The sequence below is a fragment of the Lepisosteus oculatus genome, chromosome 9 (genome assembly GCF_040954835.1).
Source record: "Lepisosteus oculatus isolate fLepOcu1 chromosome 9, fLepOcu1.hap2, whole genome shotgun sequence".
Classification (NCBI taxonomy): domain Eukaryota; kingdom Metazoa; phylum Chordata; class Actinopteri; order Semionotiformes; family Lepisosteidae; genus Lepisosteus; species Lepisosteus oculatus.
The window spans coordinates 46,603,104-46,625,333 of NC_090704.1; the positions used below are offsets into that span (position 1 = coordinate 46,603,104).

General features: G+C 50.3%; 1 protein-coding gene across 7 annotated transcripts in view; it reads right to left on the reverse strand.

Annotated features, from left to right (window-relative positions):
- The window catches only part of rhbdl3 (rhomboid, veinlet-like 3 (Drosophila)), a 33,992-nt gene that overhangs the window by 7,560 nt on the left and 4,202 nt on the right, over positions 1-22,230 (reverse strand). For 5 of the 7 annotated variants that reach the window (XM_069194652.1, XM_069194649.1, XM_069194653.1 and 2 more), the window contains 3 exons: positions 5,349-5,507; positions 1,793-2,017; positions 1,140-1,288 (listed from right to left, as the gene is read on the reverse strand). In XM_069194652.1, coding sequence (XP_069050753.1) covers positions 1,140-1,288; positions 1,793-2,017; positions 5,349-5,507 — 533 coding nt within the window. Of the gene's footprint in view, positions 1-1,139; positions 1,289-1,792; positions 2,018-5,348; positions 5,508-8,078; positions 8,235-22,230 lie in introns of those variants that run through there. The other 2 variants (XM_069194654.1, XM_015356457.2) reach the window with 2 other exon arrangements.

The following is a 22,230-nucleotide window of genomic DNA, read 5'->3' on the forward strand; positions in this document are numbered from 1 at the left end:
TGCGTGGACTAGCGAAGCCTTTTACACTCCAGCTGCGGCTAGCCCACATATTCTCAGGGGGACAAAGGTTTAATGGGCATCGCATAACAATGATAATAAAAAAGAAGAACAAAGTGCTTGGAACAAAGTCTGAAGTGAGGGGAATCTGAGTGTATAGGGGTTAGGTTTTCAAAGAGCTACTGTTCCACCTCCACAGATAATGAATATTGATTTTTCACTCTCAGTTCAGTATCGCCACTGTTTTCCACAGCAGGAAGCACAATAAAGTTGCATCTGCGATAGCAGAGCCCATTTATTTCTCAGTGTGGAAGAGACCCCTGAGGAACTGCCCCCCGCTGTATTGCAATGGCTCCCTTTGTACAACGCGTTAAGGGCTCCTGGGAGAGGCTCCTGTCTTGTAACTGCTGGGTAGAAACATTCTTTACTCTGCAGCTATTTGAAGACAGAAATCCATTTCGCCTTCCTCTGCTCGCTGATACAGCCAGCAACAATGGAAACTATTTTCAAATCAAAACTAGTTTCTTACCAAAGTTCATATGGAAAAATAAGCTAGACCAATTGAACAGAAGTGTGGTCTTTCCCGTTTCCTCGGTTGTGTCTTTGCTGTTTCTTCAGCTCCCCAACAATCCTCAGGATTAAACGGGCTCTAACGAGCTATGCAGGACTATTTCTGCTGCAGCCATGATGCAGTATGAAAGCATTTGTTTCTCCCAGCAGAAGTCGCGACAGGAGGTTGTTTCTGTTTAGTTGAACAGCAGACAGGAAACTTGAGCTTGTTTACAGGGAGGATTACAGAGCAGGATTGTTCCTGTTCGTCTTTTTTTTTTATCAATTCAAGAACAACAAAAAATTAAACCCTCTAGCACAACAACAATTTTAACAGTTTTTCGATGCCATGGGGCAGGGTGGAATGCAGGCTTAACCGAGAGAGGGTGTGTGTTACAGGCAGCATGTGGACAGAGCCCCAGATCTCAGCACACTGGCCAGACAGGGTTTGATCAGCTGACTGACGCAGTAAACCGCTGCAGAGGACGATCCAGTGCAGCTGAACATGAGGGAGCCCCCATGAAGGCGAAAGCTCAGCCGGTTTGCTCAGGAATTCCAGGACAGGGAGGGAGGGCTCCAGCAGAGACACCTACCCTGCGTGCATGAAGATGTAGCTGAGGTAGCGCCAGGCCTGCGCCCGCAACTGGGGGTGGTACACTAGCGCCCCCTTCAGGAACAGGGGGTGGGAGACCTGGAGCACCCAGCGATCCAGCAAGACCCCGTAGTACACGAACACTGCCACCTGCGGGGCAGAGGGGCAGAGTCAGCACACCTACAAAGCAGAGCCAGCGGCGCAGTATTTCAGGCTTGTCGCCTGGTCAGGGGATAACGCCTGCAGTCAGAAAAGCAACACCGGCTCGTGGAATAAAACATGCCTTTTCTGCTTATGCAGCACAGCCAAACTAAAAGCTTGCCAGCCATGGAACCGGAAATGGTGCAAAACTCTTGTGCAATTAGAGCCCTGATGCTTTCCCTTCATGCCCATTACTCTTAATTTCCTATTGGCTGTCAGGTATGAAGTCAGCTGGTATAACTTGTACAGAAAACTACTTTTTAAAAAAGCGTATCTTATAGTCCAGTTCCAGCAGGCTCCTTGTTCGCAAGTTTAAAAGCTTCACGCTGCCCCCCCAGTACCTCTTCCACATGGTCCCGTGTGCCCTGCTCTGCAGGAGCCGCCGGGCACTGACGGCCACTCCGAGCGAATCCCGGGCGGTCCGGTCCGGACAGCGCCGGACCACGCGCTCACCTCCGCGATGGTGATGGCGAGGATCAGCCAGGGCGGCGGGCAGCAGGTGTAGTTGTCGTAGTACCACTTGCGGTCGAGCTCGCGGGGCAGCGTCTCGTGGGCGATGTGGCGGACGAGGCGCTGCGAGGCGCTGAGCCCCGGCTCCTCCAGCAGGGGGCGCCCCTGCAGCTGGCGGCTGCCCTGCAGGATGGCGCGGCGGAAGCTGTTGGACCTCTTGTTGCTCATCTGGGGGGCGACAGGGGGAAGAGTACGGGACAGGTCACGGGGCACGAGGACGCCAGGCCCGTCCAGGAGAAAATCATTCAGGCGTGCGGCTACTGGGGGACCCATCCATGAAATCGGCAGCAGCGGACAAAGAGGGAAATGTTTTTTAAGACCTTCTGCCTGTTTGGAGGTTAATGGATCTGAGGGCTGGAGCCTTCAGGCTGCCTCCGCAGCTCCTGATTTTCCTGCACTGGTGTGGAAGGAGAGGAGAGGAGATGGCCGAGAGGTTATGGTCTGTCGTACGGGCAGGGGGAAGGAGGGAGCGTGTTCCCGCGGGCCGGCGGTCATTGTGCGCCCCGGCTGCAGCCTCCCTCTGACCCGCAGACATCTGCTTGGCGACCAGCACCAAGGAATCCCTGCGCCAGCGGGAGGAATCTGCAGAGTGTCTTGCTGGTCGCTTAGCAACCACAGACCTCACAGGACATTCCTAGAATCCCGACCGTCCTCCATAACAACAAATCTAGGTTGTATTTTATTATTCTTACATTAAACAATGCTGCGAGGGAAAGTTTATTTCAATGAGCTAAAACTCAAATACTACAATCTCCATGAAGGGTCCACAAAGAATACTGAAGGAACACAAATTGATACAGCTCAGGCAGGGTTCCTGACCCTTTTTAAAAACCCTTTTGAAAAGATGATCGTCAGTTTTTTAATCATTGTTAATCACAGAGCCGCAGCTCCTCTCATTGCACATTCGTCTCTGCTCTGTTGAGCACTCGAGGTGTCTCACTCGACAGCTGGTGACAATAAATGCACGAGCACATGGTGTCTCTGCTGGCAGGGTGCAGGACTGGACTGGACAGCTCACACAGGCTCTGGGATCGGGGAGCAGGGATCTGGGCTGCTCTAAACTGTACTCGAGTGACTGATGAGGCCGAAGACTCAGTGGTTGTGAGGCTCAGTGAAAAGCAGACATCCTGTTTCATCACTTATAGCCTTGATACGTCTTAAACTGGGTAACAGAACTGGACAAAGGAACACTTAAAGGGACGCCCCTTTCCTGTATTGGTTGTGACCACAGTAGGAAGCTGCCTGTCAGGAAATCCACAGTCCTGAGATGGTAAAATGACAGACAGGGCAGGAATCTTTTCAGGGGTTTGGGGTTCTGGGGGAGACAGACTGTCCCCAGTTTTTCTTTCGCCCGTTAGTTCAGGAAAGACTTTCTGATCATTCTGGCTACAGTTTTGTTTCCATTTGCTTCAGCTCTGCCATTTCAGTATTTACAGAGCCTAGTCATTAGCCGTTCTAATTAAACTCGACAACGTTATTACTTTTTAATTTTTCATTAAAAATCATTTACAGCCCCTAATTTGTCATGAACACACGAAGCAGCAGCTTTGCAAGATCTGTGCCGTTTGTCTCTCCTCAGTCTTTCTCCCCCGAGTCCATCTTTCTTCCTGATCTCCGAGGCGGAGAGCTGAGGAGAGGGGTTCGGGAATCTGCAGCGGGGTGTCTGTCACCAGCTCTCGGCAAGCACGACAGAAGTCAGCGTCACGTGCATTCGTCTCGAGATACTCTACAAATATCTATTTGAGCAATCAAATTGAACATGTTTTTAGAACGAGAAAGCTTCATTAACCAGTTACGTTATCAACGAAGGTTCAGTGATCAGTTGAGCTCCTGTATGTGAACGGTGAACAGCTGTTCCCAAGCATGCACACACTGGCCAAAGGTACTCCATCCATCCCTCCTATTTCTAACCACTCCTTCCTATTCAGGGCCAGAGGGGGGCCGGAGCCTGTCCCAGCCAGCAATGGGCGGGTGGCAGGGCACACCCTGGCCGGGACGCCAGTCCATCGGAGGGCAGACAGAAACAGACACACACAGTCACACCAGGGCCCAGAACCCAATGAACCCACCAGCATGTCTGTGGACTGTAGGAGGAAACAGAGCGCCATGTGAACACGTGGGGAACATACAAACTCCACACAGACAGCAGCCCCGGTCTGGAATTGAACCCAGGGCTCCAGAGCTCAGAGGCAGCAATGCTCACCACTGCACCACCATGCCACCCGGCCAAATGCACTCGTCTCATATAAAAGTACAGCTTGCAGAAGGGGCGATTTTAGTTTGGCAGTGTAGTCTCTCCTCAGCTTCCGGTGAATTTCCTTCACGAAGTTTTGCCCTTTTGCTTTTTAAATATTTTTTGGGACATTTGCGTTACCCTTGGAGAAGCAATAGAGCCGGCAGTCCGACCTCTTGTTCCCAGCCTTTCTGAACAGCTGACCAGGAGGGCAAGCGCAGCCCCAGGTATTTCCCGCAGCAGTAGTGACTGGCTACCGGAGTGACAGCTTCACGGAACTGCAGCACGGTGGAGGGAGAGACTGAGGGAGCGCGTAAACTCCCAGAGCCCCCCTCCCGCTGTGGGGGTGCGTCCGACAGCCACAGGCCTCCTGGCCGGGACAATAGCGTCCCAGTCCCAGCACATGCTTCTCATTCTTCAATCCCACTCCCAGCCGCAGCCTGTGACCCGGCTCGTCCCGTCCAGGAACGGAGCTGGGGCTCGCCGGGCTGAGGCGTCCGCCCCCCACACAGCGGCAGCGTGTTCGCACTGCGCCTCAGTCTGAGGCAGCGCCGGGATTCCGAACGCCCTCCCCTCCTGCAAGCACGGCTCCCCCGGAGCGCTGGGATCCAGCAGTCGCCCCGGGTCCCTCACGGGACGCCAGGACAACCAGTAGGAATGTTTGCCACAGGGGTTTAAGCTTTCACCACGTTCCCTCAGCACTGCACTCTAACTGCTTTCATTTTTCTCTCCCGCGGTTTCACATCATTTTTTTCAAAACTCTAGACACCGACAGCATTGTGAAACACTGCAGTAAATACTTTCGAGACCTACAGCTCCCCGGTCAACACACACACACACACACACACACACACACACACACACACTTTATGAGCCTTTACTGCGCTGCATCATCGAAGCATCAAAGCAATTGAGTAAAGAGCAAGAGTGACAGTACTGCACATTTCCAGCCAAGTCCAGCCCAGTTCACCCAAGCCCAGTCCAACGCAGTACACCCCAGCCCAGCCCAGTGCAGCCCATCTCAGCCCAGTCCAGTCCATCCCGACCCAGTCTGGTGCAATCCAGGCCAGCCCAGCCCAGTCCAGCCCAGTCCAACGCAGTACGCACCGCCCAGCCTAGTGCAGCCCATCTCGGTCCAGTCCAGTCTAATCCATCCCGACCCAGTCTGGTGCAATCCAGGCCAGCCCAGTCCAGTCCAGTCCAGTCCAGTTCGGCCCGGCCCAGCCCAGCCCGGCCCAGCCCGGCCCAGCCTCTCCAGAGCCTCACCAGGTTGACGAAGTCCTGGTAGCAGACCCGCCCGTCCGCGTTGCTGTCCGCCAGCGCCAGCAGCACCTCCAGCTTGTGCGGGTCGAGCTCCGAGCCGTGGGCCGCCAGCAGGCTGCGGAACCGCTCCGTGCTGATGTAGCCCGAGTTCTCCGGGTCGAACTGCAGGGGCGGGAGAGACGCGGGCTGTGACGGGGGGGCTAGCCGGGGTTCGCCCCCACACGCGCAATCGGGGAAGAAGACCACGCCGCCGGCTGAGCCGCTCCAGGCTTTGTGACTGCAGGGTCCCACACCTGGGTACTTCAAGCCTGCTAGTATATGTGGAGTGCACCAGCACAGGCAGACACGTGGAACTGACACTGTATCAAGAGGTCTAATCTAACTGCATTATACATACTTTTCCAACAGTCCAGAGTTAGTAGAAGCTAAAGTCGATGTTTTTTTATCTGGATTTATGAGCTGCACTGTACCTGAAAACAAAGGCTTTTCACCCAGGGAGCCTAAGAGAAGGGCCAGAACAGGTGCTGATTGGTCACCAAGGTACAAACCTGGTTCCCTGCCTTTCTCTCCCAAAGATCTGGTTTGCCCCCTGTTTACTGTAATGCTGTCTGCACTTTCACACAATGCATTTATTTTCACAAACTTTTAAGCTTATACAAGTATTTTTGTTTCTAAGTGATTTTTCTCCTGAATGCTTATGTAGGATCTTAAAAGAATTGACTTACTGGAACAACCAAACTATCACTTGACCATTTAAGAGGATGAATCCATGAGTCTAGAAGAGTCATCACTGACATGTATAATATTTAAAAACAATTGAGCACGGTTAATACATTCAGATACTGGGAGCCAATTTAAAGTACATCTTCCCAGCAATGCTTGATTATCTTAGATCAGAGATGAATTCTGCTTCTTCATTACCTAATTGAATGGATTATTTGCAGACAAAGTAGGATCACCTGCTCCTTTCAGTGTTAATAGGTTTCTGAAACATGCAGAACTCCATACCTTAGAGGACTGTAATTGCCCATTTTTGCTTTAAGTGAAAGAACCCTGGTTTCAGGTGATCAATGGGTGACACACCAGAATCTGGACGCGTGACTTGAGCTGCAGCGCTGTGCTCAGCCGGTGAGATCTTGAGCTGTTCTGAATCAGGGTGGCGATACTCTTGGCACATAACAGCAGGCACCGCCAACACCAAGCGACACTGGAGTTTTCACAAAGACCCTGTGCAGGCTTTTTCAAAAACAATCTGTGCAACAACTTGGTTTCTACCAAGATACTTTTCCAGCTAAGACAACAAATCCTAAGAAAACTGGGGTTTCTTGTCGACCGGATTTGCTTTTTGTAGGCTAATAGGTTTAGTATAAGGTTAGAGCATTAGTGCAGTCTGACAGGACAAATGCGAACTGCTAAGGGTATTGGCAGAAATTAAGAGCTTCCAAAGCTTATGCTATGTTCCTTTACAGGTGAATTTAATCAATGCAAAACTGAAAAATGCCATCTGATAGCAGACCTATAGGCCTTTCCTGAATAACAGGGACTGGAATTATCACACTATCACAAAAGTTTCAACACGAAGGGAGAAACAGGAAGCACTTCTTTTCTAGACTAATCTGTTTCGTGAAGAACTTCACGGAGAAGGCTGAAAGGTCACATTTTACGGTTTAGCGGTTTAAAAGGTTAAAAACAAAACAATGCTGAGGGAAAAAAGGCAATGTCGACTTTGAAAGACGTGATCACAAGCGGTGCTTACTGGGGCACTGGCACCCCCGCTGGGACGTGCGTCTCTGCCTGAATCCCGGCCGGACAGAGACGGGGCTCCACTCTGGTGGGCACGGCGCAGGCGCTCCCCAGCTCTTCCCACCCGAACACGAGCAGCAGCCAGTCCTCTCGGGCCCTAGCATCGCCCGGACCCCCCCGCACACACCACACGACACCCCCAGCTCCTCACCGTCTGGCAGGGCGGTGGCTCTGGGGCTCAGGACCTGCACCTGTGGCTGGAAGGTTGCCGGTTCGTAGAGGAATCCAACAAATTCCTTATACAAGAAATTGTATATGGCTAATAAATCTAATCTTCTGTTGTGCCATCCTGGGACGATCCTGGCCCGCACTGCTGCCCGTTCCCAGTCTCGCACTCTGTCTCTCCTCGGCCTGTTTTGTGCCGGGACGTCCCACTGTAAACCTCCCTACAGGTCTTCCCTTGCAGACCAGACAGTCTGCGTGGACCACTGCACTGTACAGAAAGGAGGACAGAGCACGTATCGTCGCTGTCCTTGGCAGGCAAGAAAATATCTTGCAGCCTCACAGCCAGAAAACACATTACCTCCACATGCTGCCTTCAGAAGCAGCAGTAAACACCAGACCGCCGCCTGCTGAGCCCTTGTTACAGCCCAAATCAGAACGCTGAATCTGCTGAATATTTCCATCTTAAATGTTTAGCCTTTAGCTGCCAAAAGTTATTTTCCTACCTCTGTAATACTGAGATCTGAAGTAGTCCTGCATCAATCAGCCAAACATCCCCCTTATTGCGGAGGAGTATCAGGAATTAGCGAGAGTAATGGATGAAATCCAGAAGACCTCTGAACCCCAGCCTGCAGCTCTTCATCCCTGCCATGTGGAGGGGTGTATTTCTCGGCACTCGGACCACGGACTCGGAGTCGCACAGCGGCCCGGCACGGTAAGCGCGGAGTACGGATCACACACAGAGAGTGACCTCCGCGATCCACTGACCTTTTCCTGGAGAATGTCAACGAGTTCCTCCCTGGAGAGCCTGCGATCCGCGGCGCTCTTCATGCTCAGTGCGTGCCAAGCACTGGTGGCAGGCCGTTTGCCTCAGTTCTCATCACAGAAAGAGGCTGCAGCAAAGTGCAACAGAGCAGCCTTGACCTCCTGCTGTAATACTGGCACAAACACCCCCCCTCCTCCCCCCCGCTCGACCCAGATCCCCCGTCCAGCCCTCCCCAGCCAGCTTAATTGCTAAATTCCCCCCCCCCCTTTCCCCAAAGTGGGCCTTCATACTCCGATGAACATTGTACAGTCAACAGGCTAACTGCCTGGGATGAGGAGAGGGAGAACTGTGAACAATAAGCTACTAACAGCAATTTCATGCACGGTTTCCTCAATCCCTTCCCTCCGATTATCCCCCGCCCCACGGGTCTCTCGCCCGGCACCGACAGAACCTGCCCAGGAGGGGAGCTCGTGTAAGACCCGACACAACAGCATCGCAGGAGAAGCCGGATGTGAGTTTCATCAAGAAACTGAAAGACTGCTCTGTGCACAACAGAAGGGGAGAAGGTTGTTGTTCAGAGGTGTCCTGCCACAGAAATAACTGAGAAAATAATTCGGCCTGGTCGCTAATTTCCATTATGCAAATTCCACACCGCAGTGACGTATTTTCCACGGTCTGGCTGAGCAGGCTCATTGTGTGCATGGAGGGGGGCGTTGAGGCTTTTACTCTAAAACGCAGGAATCCCATCCTGGGGAACCGCAGCCATCCAGTGCTGCACACTATTCACACACAGGTGAAGCCTGGAGTAGCACCTGCTCACCCTGACGATATCCGCTCCATACCACACTCAACACCAAGGACCCTTTGAGGAGTCTCGGGATAATTACACAAGGGTTTCCATGTTTTTTTTTAAAATAGAGCATATATTAAAAAGTGCACGATGCATCACACCAAACCCCACAAGTACTGCAAAAAACTTTTCATCAAAGGTATCATAGTCCTGTTTTCTCACGACAAGTTTGAGAAAGCAGCTGGACAGGAACAACCTTGGCTATATTTTGTGTAGATAGCACAGCACACGCCGGCAATGTGCCACAAGGCTCTTGAAACTCATGTACACACGAACGCTGCCTTTTGTAAACGTCTAAGCCAGGGTCAGTTTGAGAGAGAATGGAAGTGATTCACTCAAAATCCTGGCACTGGACAACTAGACCTGGACTGGGACTGGCAGTGTGACCCCACACACACACCTGTGAGCGAAGTAGTAATGGGCATAATATCACCCCTGAACCATGAGTAATGGGGTGCAGACTAACCCCAAACTTCCACAGAACTCGGACAGCTCCCCCTCCATCACTGCCAGCTGTGTATAGCTATGATTACCCTTTAATCTATGTTTCTGAAAATAGATTAAACTAGACATCCTCCGAGGAACGGAGGCAGGATATTTTTTTGACATGTGAAGGGTAAAAAGTGACATTCTGGCAGAAGAAAAAGTTTCAACAAGACCCCAGCCTGTGCTGAAATAACCGAAAACCGAAAAAAGAAACCTGAAAATCTGAAGGAGCAGACTTCTCCGCAGAGGCAGGTCGGCTGTTGAGCACTGCGTAATTGTGAGTAAACAGAGCCACCTCCTTTCAAAATAAAAAAGGAAATTAAACATGTTGATACGTCTTGTTTACGGAGCTTAGTCAAGCCGCTGTGCTTCGCCACGAGCCGCGCTGAGCCTCAGTCCGGGAGCAGTCCCTCTCCAGGCATCCCTCCCCCGACAGCAGATGCTCCCCCTCGCCCTCCCCCGCCCGCGTTCTGCTTCCCTGGAGCCGTTTGATGCCGCAGAAGAGGTACAAATTGATATTAACGAGCTGCTGTGCCAGCGGACCTCGCCAGCGCTCCGTGACCTCGGGACAGGGGTTTCCGTAACTGGGGCCCTCTGATCGGCCACGCCGCCTGGTCGCCAAGACAAAGGCCTGATGAGAATGCCAGTGATCCCCTCTCTCGGGCCCTTTGTGCCCATTCTGAATCAGACATATTCATATGGAAAATGACATTTGTGGGGAGATTAGCGAACAGCCATTGACTCACCCCTACTGGGAAACTAACCGTGCATATTTTGTCTTGTGGGGTCTCCTGCTACCCTACATTCCCATCCGCAGGACTGGAAAACAGCCCCCCCCCTTCCCCTGCTGCCCCCCCCACCCCAGATCTCACTGACACAAACAGGATTTACAGAAAGACCCCACCGCCACCTCCATCACTGCGATTCCCTCCGCCTGCCTGCCTCCCTCCTGCCAGAGCAAGAATAGTGCTTCGATCAGCACGCGGCCAGGGACCGGCCATCGGCAGACAGGCTCTGCGTCCTGAACCGGTTTTAGCGTTGGGAGAGAAAGAGAATCCACTGACAGCTCCTGCATGTGCTGACTCGAAGATAAACCCAATCCCGCTCTGGAACTCAAACTGAGAGAGAAAGCATTTTTTTTTTAAACAAAAAGCTCACGGGGCGATATTTCATTTCCACAAGCACCTTGAGCCTAGGGACACAAAGGCTGTGTGTAAGCAGGCAAGCCTCTCCAACAGCACCGTTGCTTCACAGTTACTTCACACACAATTCCCTTTCTATCCATTCCACGACAGGACTAACAGCTTCTGAAGGCTTGTTCCGCAACCACAGACTTCCCTATCTCCTTCATTACATGAACACGGGTTACGTGCTGCGTGTACTGCAGCCCTGGTACCTATTGCTCAGTTCAGTTGTTCTTAGTTCAGGACGGCGTCCCAAGACACCGCAATAATCAGTGCATCTAATTACAAACTACAGGAAGGGTAGACTCTCCATATTTCCTTCAGTTAGTCACAGATCAGTCTGTGGGTCTGCTCTTCTTTTTTCCTCTGTTCCTGCACTGTGGCACTTTCCAAATTTTCTTTTTTAACAAAGGGCATGTTTTGGAATACTGATGCACACAGTATTTGTCTTTTTCACTCATCAGATTCAAGCTACAGCAGGATCTCGAAGGGCTACAAGAGAGAATAAATGACAGTGTGGCTGTAGGGTTTGTGCGATGGTGGATGAAGGATATTTTTCGTACAGTTTATCTCTGACCAGTCACATCGACACCTGCTGCGTTCTCAACTCTCTCTCTTCCTGATCTCTCCCTTTTTCCCTAGTCATGTTATCCTGTAACCAGTCAGAAAACACAGAAAGGTATATTAAAGGAAACCTATCTACAAACTGAAATAGAGAATTCTGTATAACTCAAAAATATTTTAAACTGTGTAACTGAATAAGACAACAATAACGCGGGACATAAGCTTACAACAGTAAGAATTCCTGTTTCATTTAGAGGGTTTGAACGGAGTCGGCTACCTACACACACAAGAGCCCCGCTTGGAACCAGATCTCAGTTCGGTTTGCTCTGCAGCTCAGTCGAATGACCTCTCAGACAACTTTAGGTTTAAAATTTTCAAGCCACTCTACACCTGCACGCTGGCACTGGCCGAAGCTCGGATTTGTGTTGCCTCATAGAAAAAAAGAATAATGTGCAGATAAAAAGTCTGATACGAGGCCTCACTCTGCAAGTCTACTTTCCCACAGGAACAGCTTGGTTGCAGGGATGGGATTATGTGCTGAGGCTGGCACAGCTGTGCCCGTGGGCTGGCGAGGACGGCCCATTATCGGCCAGCCCCCTGCTGGGTGTCCCAGGATATCCTCTGGCCCTGGTCGCCTTGTTCCCACTGGCCTGCAGGCAGCCTGACCGTCCTGCTCAGCCCTGCTCCTCTGCTTTCTCATGCAAATCGCGCCCTCCTCAGCAGGACCGCCGCTGCCAAGCCCACTGCGGCGCCTTGTGTCTTTTGTCTGATTGTCTTTTGTTTTTTTAAGGCCGCTTTAGAACCGGACAAAGAGAACGACAGCTCTGGAGCGACAACAAGAGAGATCTTTCAGATATTTGAGAGAGAGCCGCAAGTGTGCTCTTAATTCTCATATTTCTTCTAAGCACTAAGTACTAAGCAATTCAGGTCAACAGTTCACGAGGTGCGAAAGAGCCCATTACGTGCTGCTGCGGTGGGGCAGAGCTGTCTTTCCCCGAGTCCCCACAGCCCCTCTTGGTGACTCTCCACAGAGAGACACTCCACATTCACTTGAATGATCGTCGCGCCAGCTCATCCCAGAACGCTGGTGGAAGGCGAGGATGCGCCTCTTACGCTGCCTGTATTCCTGCTGGTTGGTAAGGTCCTTCAGCCCTCCCACACTGCACTGCCCCTGGGCTGAGCTCTCTGCACACCGGCAGCGGGACGTGTCATAGCCTCACACTCACCAAAAGAGCCATCAGAGACAGAAGCTGCTGTGGAGCAGGAGAGCTGGAGGATTACAGATGCTGATGACAGGCGTGGATGAAGCTGGCTCATTGGTTCTGAGCCTGTTATGGAAGGAGACATCACCCCCTTGGAAACTGCATTACACTGGAGTCTCCCTGGTCTCCCACGGGACCTGGATCCCTGGAGCAGCGGAATTCGTGCTGACGGAGGAGCCAAGATCGAATTCCAGTGGGGGCAGTGTTGGGCACATCGCATTGGCACAAATCATCCCACACTGTGCTTCGTGTCTAAACAACCTCAACTGAAGAATAATGGAAAGGTAGTCTAAAACCCTTTCACGGACGTCAGAAACTGGACACGCTTTTGAGCGAACTGTAATTGGGCAAGCAAAGAGAATTCCCAAGGATCAACAGCAAAGACATGACAAAAACTTGCAGCTGTTAAAAAAGTTAACTCATGTTCTAGTGCTTTAGTTAAAAAAGCATATTCAACCTGCAAGCAGTCCTGAACGAACCTCTCTGAGAATAACGACATCACTCTCCCCTCTTACCTACCCCAGCACAGCAGAAATACGGTTTCAGGGAGCTCACCTACAGAACCGAATCCTTACAGTCTGTCAGACAAGGGTTACAGATCTTCAGGGCGGGGATATTGCACAGAGAGAGAACGCTGACTCAGTTCATTCCACTGCTCCCTCCTCTAGATGACGTGCGTATCACGCTGATGATCCTCAGAACACTGATGATCATGAAGAGGCATCATTTCTCACACACGCAGAGCTCAAAGGTCAGTTTTTTAAGACAACATGGTTAACATTTCACCGAGGGTGACTAACAGACTGTCTCAAGGTGTAAAAACACACTCGCATGTTATCCAATGACCAAAAGGCTGACATTTAGTACCCCTACAAAATTAAAAACAGACCAGTGACTTGCTGTGGTATGCCATGGTAATAAAGCACAGTGAAATCATGGTAACATCACAGACAGGCAGGGTAATGCAAACTAAAAAAACACACTGATGAATGTGGCAAAACTAGGGGGAAGGAATTCAACTTTTTCATCTGCGTGAGTTGCTGGGCTGACAGCCACGTCTAACGACGTGTGCAATTTCTCCTGATAGCTTCATTCCCCCCAAGCTGTTTTTGACTGAAATAAAATGCATCATTTTTTTTTCACTGCACATGCAAACAAATGCATCCTGTGGCCAGTGGGTTTCAATCCACGTGAGGCTCCTGTTTCAGATCTGGAGGACTCTGTTCCACTGGGACACATGCAAAACACAGTTCACCCTGCATCACAGACTGATCACCAGGGACAGTGAGGACAGGCTCCCTGCAACACTACCAGAGGGCTACTGGAGGGGTGTAAAGGGAGAGTGTGTGAGCCCCGCCCTCAGATCGCTGCTCAGACCCTTCGTACAGTGACATTCCTCCCAAATCTGGGAATCACAGGGCATCCCAGCAACCTACCCAGCCGAGCTCGTGTTTTTCATATGACCTCTTCCCAGATCGCTTCCTTTAGCGAAGACACACCTGGCCTGATCAGCCTAGGGATTATCAAGAAGTGAAGTGCAAAGCTGTAGCAGATTTAAGAGTAAAGCCCCCACCTGCCCACCTTTCACGGGGCTTAGTTTCAAAGCAAGTCAGGAACACTGTTTCTACAGGAGAAAACGAACGTCCGCAGAGATCAGGCACCTTCAAAATGCAGTCTAATCACCCAGCATGAATTAATTATAAGATGACCACCTTAGCATCTTGGTCAGTTAAGAATATTGCAGTCAAGTTAGCAAAATGAACCTACATAAAATATTCATGTCAAGGGATGTTTCTCCAAAATGTCTCTTTGCTTTACAATTCAGTTCAGTTCAGCTGAATTCATGGGGTTTGTATGACATGTATTATGGTTTCTAGAAGAATGTTCTGGCACTTCAGGAGGAATTGTGCTAACAAATTATCAAAATGAGCAAGTATGTACTATTGTTTTGAGCTTCCGGACTGTTTAAACACAGATACAATTTACAATTTTCCACCTACACAAATCTTAAAGTTGCATAATTCAGATTTGCACGTTTTACATTTTAAGACTCGCTGCTTTGCTTTTTAGAAAGTAGATCCCCTTCAGTAGAGGAGGACGATTCGAACATTTAAAAGGGAGAATTTTTAGGGACAGACGGCACTGCCTGATCGCGAGACCGCCGCTGATACTGTGGGTCTCTGATTCATCCTCCTCCTCGATCTCGAACGCGCCACACTCGCGTTCATCAAGCACACCGGCCAGCCAGCTCTTCCAGTCTGCAAGACATCTCCACGGCCTCCCCTTGGTCCACGATGCCCCTGGGGAGTGACTCCAGCTCCATAACTCAGGAGATCGGGACGGAAAATCAAACCGCAGGGCGGCTGGGGGGTGTGCCGAGTTTCCTTTACTCTTTTCCCAAAGAATACATTCGAGACTTTCTTCTAAAAAAAAAAAGAATCGTATGCAATTTAGTCTGCAACCCCAAACAGCACTCCTATCATTCTATCCACATCATGTTGTTTTTTGAAAGAAAGGGCTTTCTAAATGTGGGCAGACGTTGCCTTGAAAAGAAAAGGCATGTCCATGAGCTTCCCTGCGTCTGGTTTCCTGTTTTCACCCGGTTGTGAGAAAGCAGCTCAAGGTACCGTACAAGGTAAGCAGAGCGCTGCGCTCAGATTGCTCCAGTGAAACGCCCAGCTGTATAAATGTCAGGCGCTTTGGATGAGAGCATCAAGCCCATGAATAATAATGCCATCACTGTGTGGGTTTCCGAACTCCCTCACATTTCATGCCTTATAGGTCAGAGTAATTTAATCCGGAGTACACAGAGTCCTCTCAGTAGAGCTCCTGTACTTTTACATTGGAGAGGTACGCAGAGCTTGATTTCACATTGACATTTATTCCTGTGGCAGATGCTTTTATCCAAAGTGACATACTGTACAAACCCATCAGGTGCCTGGAACTGTACAGTTAAGAATAATAATACCACAAAATAAATGAAAGGCAGGCAGACAGATTGAACACACTTCTCCAATTATGAATGGACTCCTCTGGGCCATGCTTTGCCAGTCCCATGATAAAGAGAGATGGATTTTCAGCAAGATTGCAATCAAGACTCTGGTCTGAGACAGACCCACTGCTGAAGCACCTATACCAGACTGTCTCTGTTCAGCCTGCTTCGTCCCCGAGATGAGATGACAAGCCAAGGTCCTTTTGAAACCAACCGAACCTACAGCTGATCGTGTCACAGTTCATCGCCTGGGTCTGCCCACATTTCCGTGCATTAAAGGGTCTTTTTATTTCTTTGCATTTTCTGTATGAATCTGCCAATCTGCCCCCCTGCCTGAGTCTGCACCCTGCTGGCAGTACTTGGAAAGAAATCACAGGGAGATTTCGGAAAGGCTGTGCCTTGTTTCTTCCAGGAGCCTTGAACAAGCAGCCATTGGAATGATGTTGCATCCAGATCGTCTAGATCAGGGATTCCCAATCCTGGTGCTGGAGACTCCAGTCTCTGCTGGATTTTGGTCCAGCTGAGCTCCTGGTTATTCCACCAAACTCCAGGCTGAATGATTAATTCATTTATTAAATTAATTAGAGCTTTTGGGATTCCTTTCAGCTCTGTAAATGTCCCCATGTTTCACTCCAATTCATGAGTAACTTAAATAAGCTCACCCTTTTCAGGAGCAGAATCCAATTAATAAAAGCCCTAATTTCTCAAATCATTGGTTCAATTACAGGATTAACAGAGGTTGAGCTGGACTGGAAACCAGTCACTCCGAGGTCACCAGGGCTGGGAAACCCTACTCCAGCTCCACATTCACTTTTCCCAATAAGCGTTCGTTAACCAGACGGGATCACCTGCAGGAGGACTGGATCACCGACAGGAGGACTGGATCACCTGCAGGAGGACTGGATCACCTGCAGGAGGCCGATCGATCACCCTTCCTCTGCAGAGCCCAGAAGACATTGAGCAGTCCACTGGGTCCCCACTTTATTCACAAAAACAGGGTCCAGTTCAGCTCAGATTGGCCCCACTGGACAATTCTACTGCTTTTCCCGGCTGGATCTCTTTTGCTTTCAGGGGACACCTTTGCATTGGAAACCTCCCTTCACAGAACGAAAAACAAGGACATGCTTTTGAATTCATTGCTTAAACAACAGGGGTGTCGCAAGCCCACGTCCTGGGAAGTGTTAAAGACGCCAACAGCACCTGACAAGCCAGACTGCTGGGGTGCTCTGCCCGCCCCTCGGGACACGAAGGCTGGAGATCTGAAATGCCACATTACTCACAGGGCGTCGATTGGGCGAAGACGGGGAATTAATCAAAGGAACTACTGTGCTGCCCTCTGGCTTTATGCAAATGGTAGTTGGTCGGGCAGCTGCCAGCAGCTTGGGGACTGGAGGTTAATTAATTGGCTCTCTAGATGAACACATGTGAACCAACAGATGCAAACTCTCACCAACACGGCCCGCAGGCAGGACGGGAGAGGAAGAGAGAGGCTGAGTGGGAGGTGGCCGCAGGGGGCGGCAGCGGGACAAAAACAAGTTTAGGAGGAGCAAGGGGAGCAACTGCCTTATATTCTGCCACACTGTAATGCATTTAATCAGAAGGACAAGCTAGAAAATGGCTGGACAAGACCCTCAGGTTGTAGCTACTAGCAATCAAACAAGCTAGATGATCTAAACGGCCTCCTCTCGTTCGTAACCTCCTTAATTAAAGCCACCTGTGGGAAAGGCTTCTAATTGCACTATTAGGTCTGATGCTGCAGCCGTGAGTTGTACTACTATTAGAATCAACCATCCAACCAGCTGCCCATTTAGTTCAATTCAGGGTGGCTGTGAGAGGGACCCAAGTCAGACAGACAGCGGCCACAGGACAGGACACCCCCTCACACCCTCACAGGGCACGCACACACGCAGGGGTCGATTTCAAGATGTCAATTAATCTAGCTGGCGCGTCTTCAACGGTGGGAGGAAACTAGAGAAGACCTGTGTAGCCTGGCGGCGCCATGCAGGCTCCACACAGAAGCATGCTGATACAGCGCCAATCACCATGTCACAGCATTGGCCAAAAAATATCAACGATTATTTCACCTTAACAAGGCAGCGACTCGGACTTTTGTTGCTGAAATGCATCACAATAATGATCTCTAGAACACTTCAGGAACACTTGGCGTTCAAGTCAAGAGGTCATCCTGTTTGGTTCTGAATTCAGCCGCCCCTGCGCGACCTCTGCTCCATTCACTAATGATCTTAGCAAGTGGGGAAAAAACCCACCAACTGGAGGGGATTGAAACATTTTAATCGCTAAGGGACTGGTGGGGGTATGGATCTAAAAAGGTCGCCTTCTGAAGGATTTTAAGGCCACCATCTGGCCTGCAGAAACAGGAATCGTCAGAGCAGACGAAGCCACAGACTGAGAGGGCATTGCCCCAGAAAAACTCAACGGAAAGGTGTCGTCCTCTTTTAACACCCGACAGTCCAGTTGTCTAGTCTTCCTGCACAGGCAACCTCATAATGGACCTTAAAAATAATGTGGCCTTCATTGCAGAAGATCGGATCTCAGAGCTGGATGTTGCGGACTTCCCAGCCCAGGCAGGAGCTTCCAGATCCGTGTTCACTCCCAGGAGCCACTGGGCCGGACCGACTGCTCAGTGGGGCTCAGTTTAGCCCTCGACAGCTGGCGGCAGCCGACAGAGGCACAATGGAACAAGAACCCCAAGATCATTATGCACAGAGCAGTGCTTCCCAGACTCATCTCTGGCGGGACGAGGCGCAGCTTGGAAAATCCCCCCTTCGTTGCACAAAAACACTTCAAAGGCCTTGACCTTTGTATGGGGTGACCAAATCCATCCTCCTGTAATTTCCAAAAGGGGAGTAGTACAGAAAGGGGCAAAATCATCCCCCCATCCCCAACCATAAACTTGAAATGTTTTTTCTGGCCAGAGTTTCCACTCAGCTTTCCCTGCACAATGGATTTTCCATATAACAGGCAACGAATCCAAGCAGGTGAGCTTTATCATAACGCAGCCCCCAGCAGGTGCAGTCCAAGACTGCGCATTGCACTACCCTGCTCTACAGAGGCACTGAGTCTCTTCAGAGAAACACAGCACTGCAGGCGCAGGACACTCCAGCAGATGCCAGCTCGTTTAAATTTTCCCTATTTAGAAATATCACATTTCAACTGAGGTGACAAATGGCAAACTGCAGCAGGTTTTTCTCAAAGGAAGTACAGTAAATAAAACATGGAAAAGTAACAGTCACACCATTTTGGTGTGTGAAATAAAATTCAGCCGACCTGAAAAGCAGTAACGCTGTATACATGGTATACCACATAAAAGTAAGATCTTTACAAGGACCAAAGAACAAGGAAGGTCCGCAGCAGTTTTTACTGCATTAATGCAACTAGACTGTGGGAATTTGCAGGAGAAAAACGCTGCACTATCAGAGTGACCACCTAGCTGCACAGAGAAATGCCACCTCACAATCAGGACGCTGTTTGAATCTTTCTGAGCAGAAGGCATCTTTACATAAAGCCCTAAAGGTACCAGACGAAAAATCCCAAAGCCACACAAGGTACTAATCACTAGGAATGATATTCAGAAAACAAGGACTTAAAACAAATCTTCCTTGTTTTTTTGTTTCTTGTTGTTACAAGCGTGTTTCTCCTTTGACAAAGTGGAAGGCATTCATTAATACTGCAGTGGGTCTCCTGGGTGTCGCACTGGCCTGGGATCATCAGTAATAGCTGCTGCCTGTTTACAGGACAGCTACAAATTCAACATGATGTCAAAACACTGAGAAGTACGCAGCTAGAAAATCACTGCCAGTGTTCGATGGCAACTCGAGGAATTCAGACGGTTTTGAATAATCAGCCAGCTTGTGCCTCCTACCCTCTCTCTCTTTGTCTGTGTACAAGTCTTTGAAATAGTTTGAGGCCCGAGTGAGAATCAACCAAGCCCTAAATGTGAACGATGTCAACACCAGTACGTCACGTGTTTCGGGGTGGCTGGGCTCTTAATTATCACTCCTGCCAGCTGGGAAACTGAGCCCGAAGCTTCTCTGTGAATGACGAGCTGGCAAGACTCAGCAAGAGAGGGGCTCCTGCATTATTCCATGTGAACTGGGTTGTGTGGGAGGTGTAAAGGGAAAAAAAGTCTTTTTTTAAATCTAAGACTGGGCTCCTGCAGGAAGGCAGGAGAATGTCTTTTCCTTTTCGTCTGTCAGTGAGACCCGGGAACAGGCAGCTCCAGAGGAGATGACTTCCGAAAGCTGCAGAGCCACGTCCCTGGACAGCCGGCAGCACAGCGCTTTGGAGAAGACACTCCATTTGTTTTTTGCTTTTTGCTTGTACATTTCTGCATTAAAGTAAATAAATTGCATCAGTTCTCAACTGACAAGAAACTCTTTCCACTGCAAAGCTTGAGATGTAAAAGCCAGATGAAACCGTGACTTGCATTGTTGTGAAATGCACTGAGGCACCCACCTATTGGCACGCACAGTATTACTTGGAAGGTTAGTTTCTTTCTAACAAGCTTTTAAAAGAACATTGATTCAGGTTGCTGTAAACACAGGTGCCTCTAACAAGAGATTGGGGGAGAGAGGACTTTTCACCGCCCCACACACACACTTGCATGAGAGCCCCAGCAGAGACCAGTCATCCGAATGATCACCCAGAGCCCCTCTGCCTGGGGCCGGATGCTGTTGGACTGAGGGCCTCTTCACCTGAGAGCTCGGACAGAGGTCAGGGGCAGAAGCAGGGACGGTGTGGATGAGAGCTGGTGCAGCCCCGCGGGATCAGTCCCCTGTGGGACAGGCTGGGCGCTGGAGGACCGCAGGCCGGCCTCCTCTCTCCACACCAGGCCTCCAGTGCTGCAGCATGAGAAGACTGGAGGGGCTCGTGCCAGTCTGAGGCGCCTGTGAGCTGAGCCCTGTAAACACCTCGTTCCGACACAGGGTCCTGCTCATGCTGGGCGCCCGGTGTGCGCAACAGGGTGCGCAGGGGACTGGGGCGGGGGGCCGGGCTCTGAGCGCGCGCGCTGGTGGTCCAATGAGCTGCTTTGCCAGCTCCGGAGGATTCAATGCCGCAGTGATTCAATTGTTGCTTTTTTTTTTAAATAAAGGTTTTCAGGAACATTCTGGAATTCCATGTCGGCTTTCTCATCAAGACCTGCCAATTTGTAAAAACAAAACTGGAAGTGAGGTCCGTTATCCGAGACCCTGAGGCAGGCGGACGGTTTCGGGCAACAGAGGCCACCACACTGCTTCTGCGCCGTGGACAGGAGAGGCACTGGGCCAGCAGCAGGCTCTGTGTCTCAGCACTTCCAGGCACTGTCTGGCGGCGAAGCAGTACGAATGCTGACAGGGAAAGTAAGCCGTAATTAACATATCAGAGGAAACACGAGCACAAAGGCTCGCCGTCTCCTACAGAACTTGAGAAAAGTAGGTGCCTCAATGCATTCCTCTTGGCTTTCAGGGTTCACACAACACAGCGCAGCTTTGCAATTAGAGAATTACAGTGTTTTGGGAAGAGGAGAAAAGCCGTAAGACTATAATTGCTCCCCGCAAACGGAACCCCTGATTAAGGTCCACGCGTTTCCACACATGAATCGACAGATGGGAGACTTCAAAAGACTGCAAAACTGTATTTTAAAAATGTCTGTTTACTTTATATGGTTGATATCCATCATCCACGACATCAAAACCCGACACTGATTTGAATTCCTGTTCTTCTGTTGCGGAAGAAGACTGACCCGTAACCGAAAGGAATGTACTGTAATTGGTAAAAGTATTGCCTTGCAGTGGTAATACCTTCTGCAGCCTTATCACAGTATGTACACTGTATACAGTATGTATATATAGCGTAACCCTGTAAATGGTGCCTGCACACCTGCAGAATGAATGACAGGAACAAGACTGTGATGCAGGAGTCCTGTACTTAATTCGGACACACTGAAAATCACCCCTCGTCTGTTCCTTTGAGTCCCCTCAAACATTGAGCCACAGAGCCACACATTGCGAACAGTAACAGAAGCAGACAGCTGGTTGCAGCCAACAGGTGGAAACGTAAAGACCCCAAAGCTCCAGGGTGTCCCAATGGCGCATGTCAGTTTTCACTGGAGCACCCCTGACCCGCCTGATGCCATCTGGGGAAACATACTCTCCCACTGAGTCCATATCTGGTCAAGCAATTAAAGCTAACAGCCAGCAATACACACGTGCACCAGTGCCGAACTCATGGGGTTTATAGTGCTGCTGCCAGCTGAGACTCCACATGTATCCCAGTATCCCCAGTATCTCCACATGCTGACATGGTCCAGAGGTGTCCAGCAGCACACACAGCACCCACACGCCTGTCCTCCTGGCCTGTTGACCTGCGTCCCACAGTGGCATGGGGACGTGCCAACACAAGACACAAGAGCACACTGCCTTCCAGCAGAGCTCCGAATGACTTCACGACTAAAACCACTCTTGTGCTGAATTAATACAAATTGACAGTACCCAAGTGTGCCCTCAGGGGCTGTTTAAATCTGCTCCGTGGCTCCCTAGGGCCAGGGCTGTAGATCCCTCCCTGCAAACAGTCTGTGTGGGTGGAGCAGGTCTTCACCGTGAAGGTGATTGTCACCCTCGCCCTGCAGAGAGCACATCGGAAACTGGCCAGGGGTCCGCTGACCAGAGCCACAGCAATCATCACCGAAAGCGGCACCAGAAAAAAATTCATCGTTGACCATTCGAGTTTGCTGGTACCGTATATCCATGACCTGCGCAGCTGCTGTGGACGAGCCTGAGGAGGCTTCTCCCCCAGACGGCTGTGGTGCTTCATTAA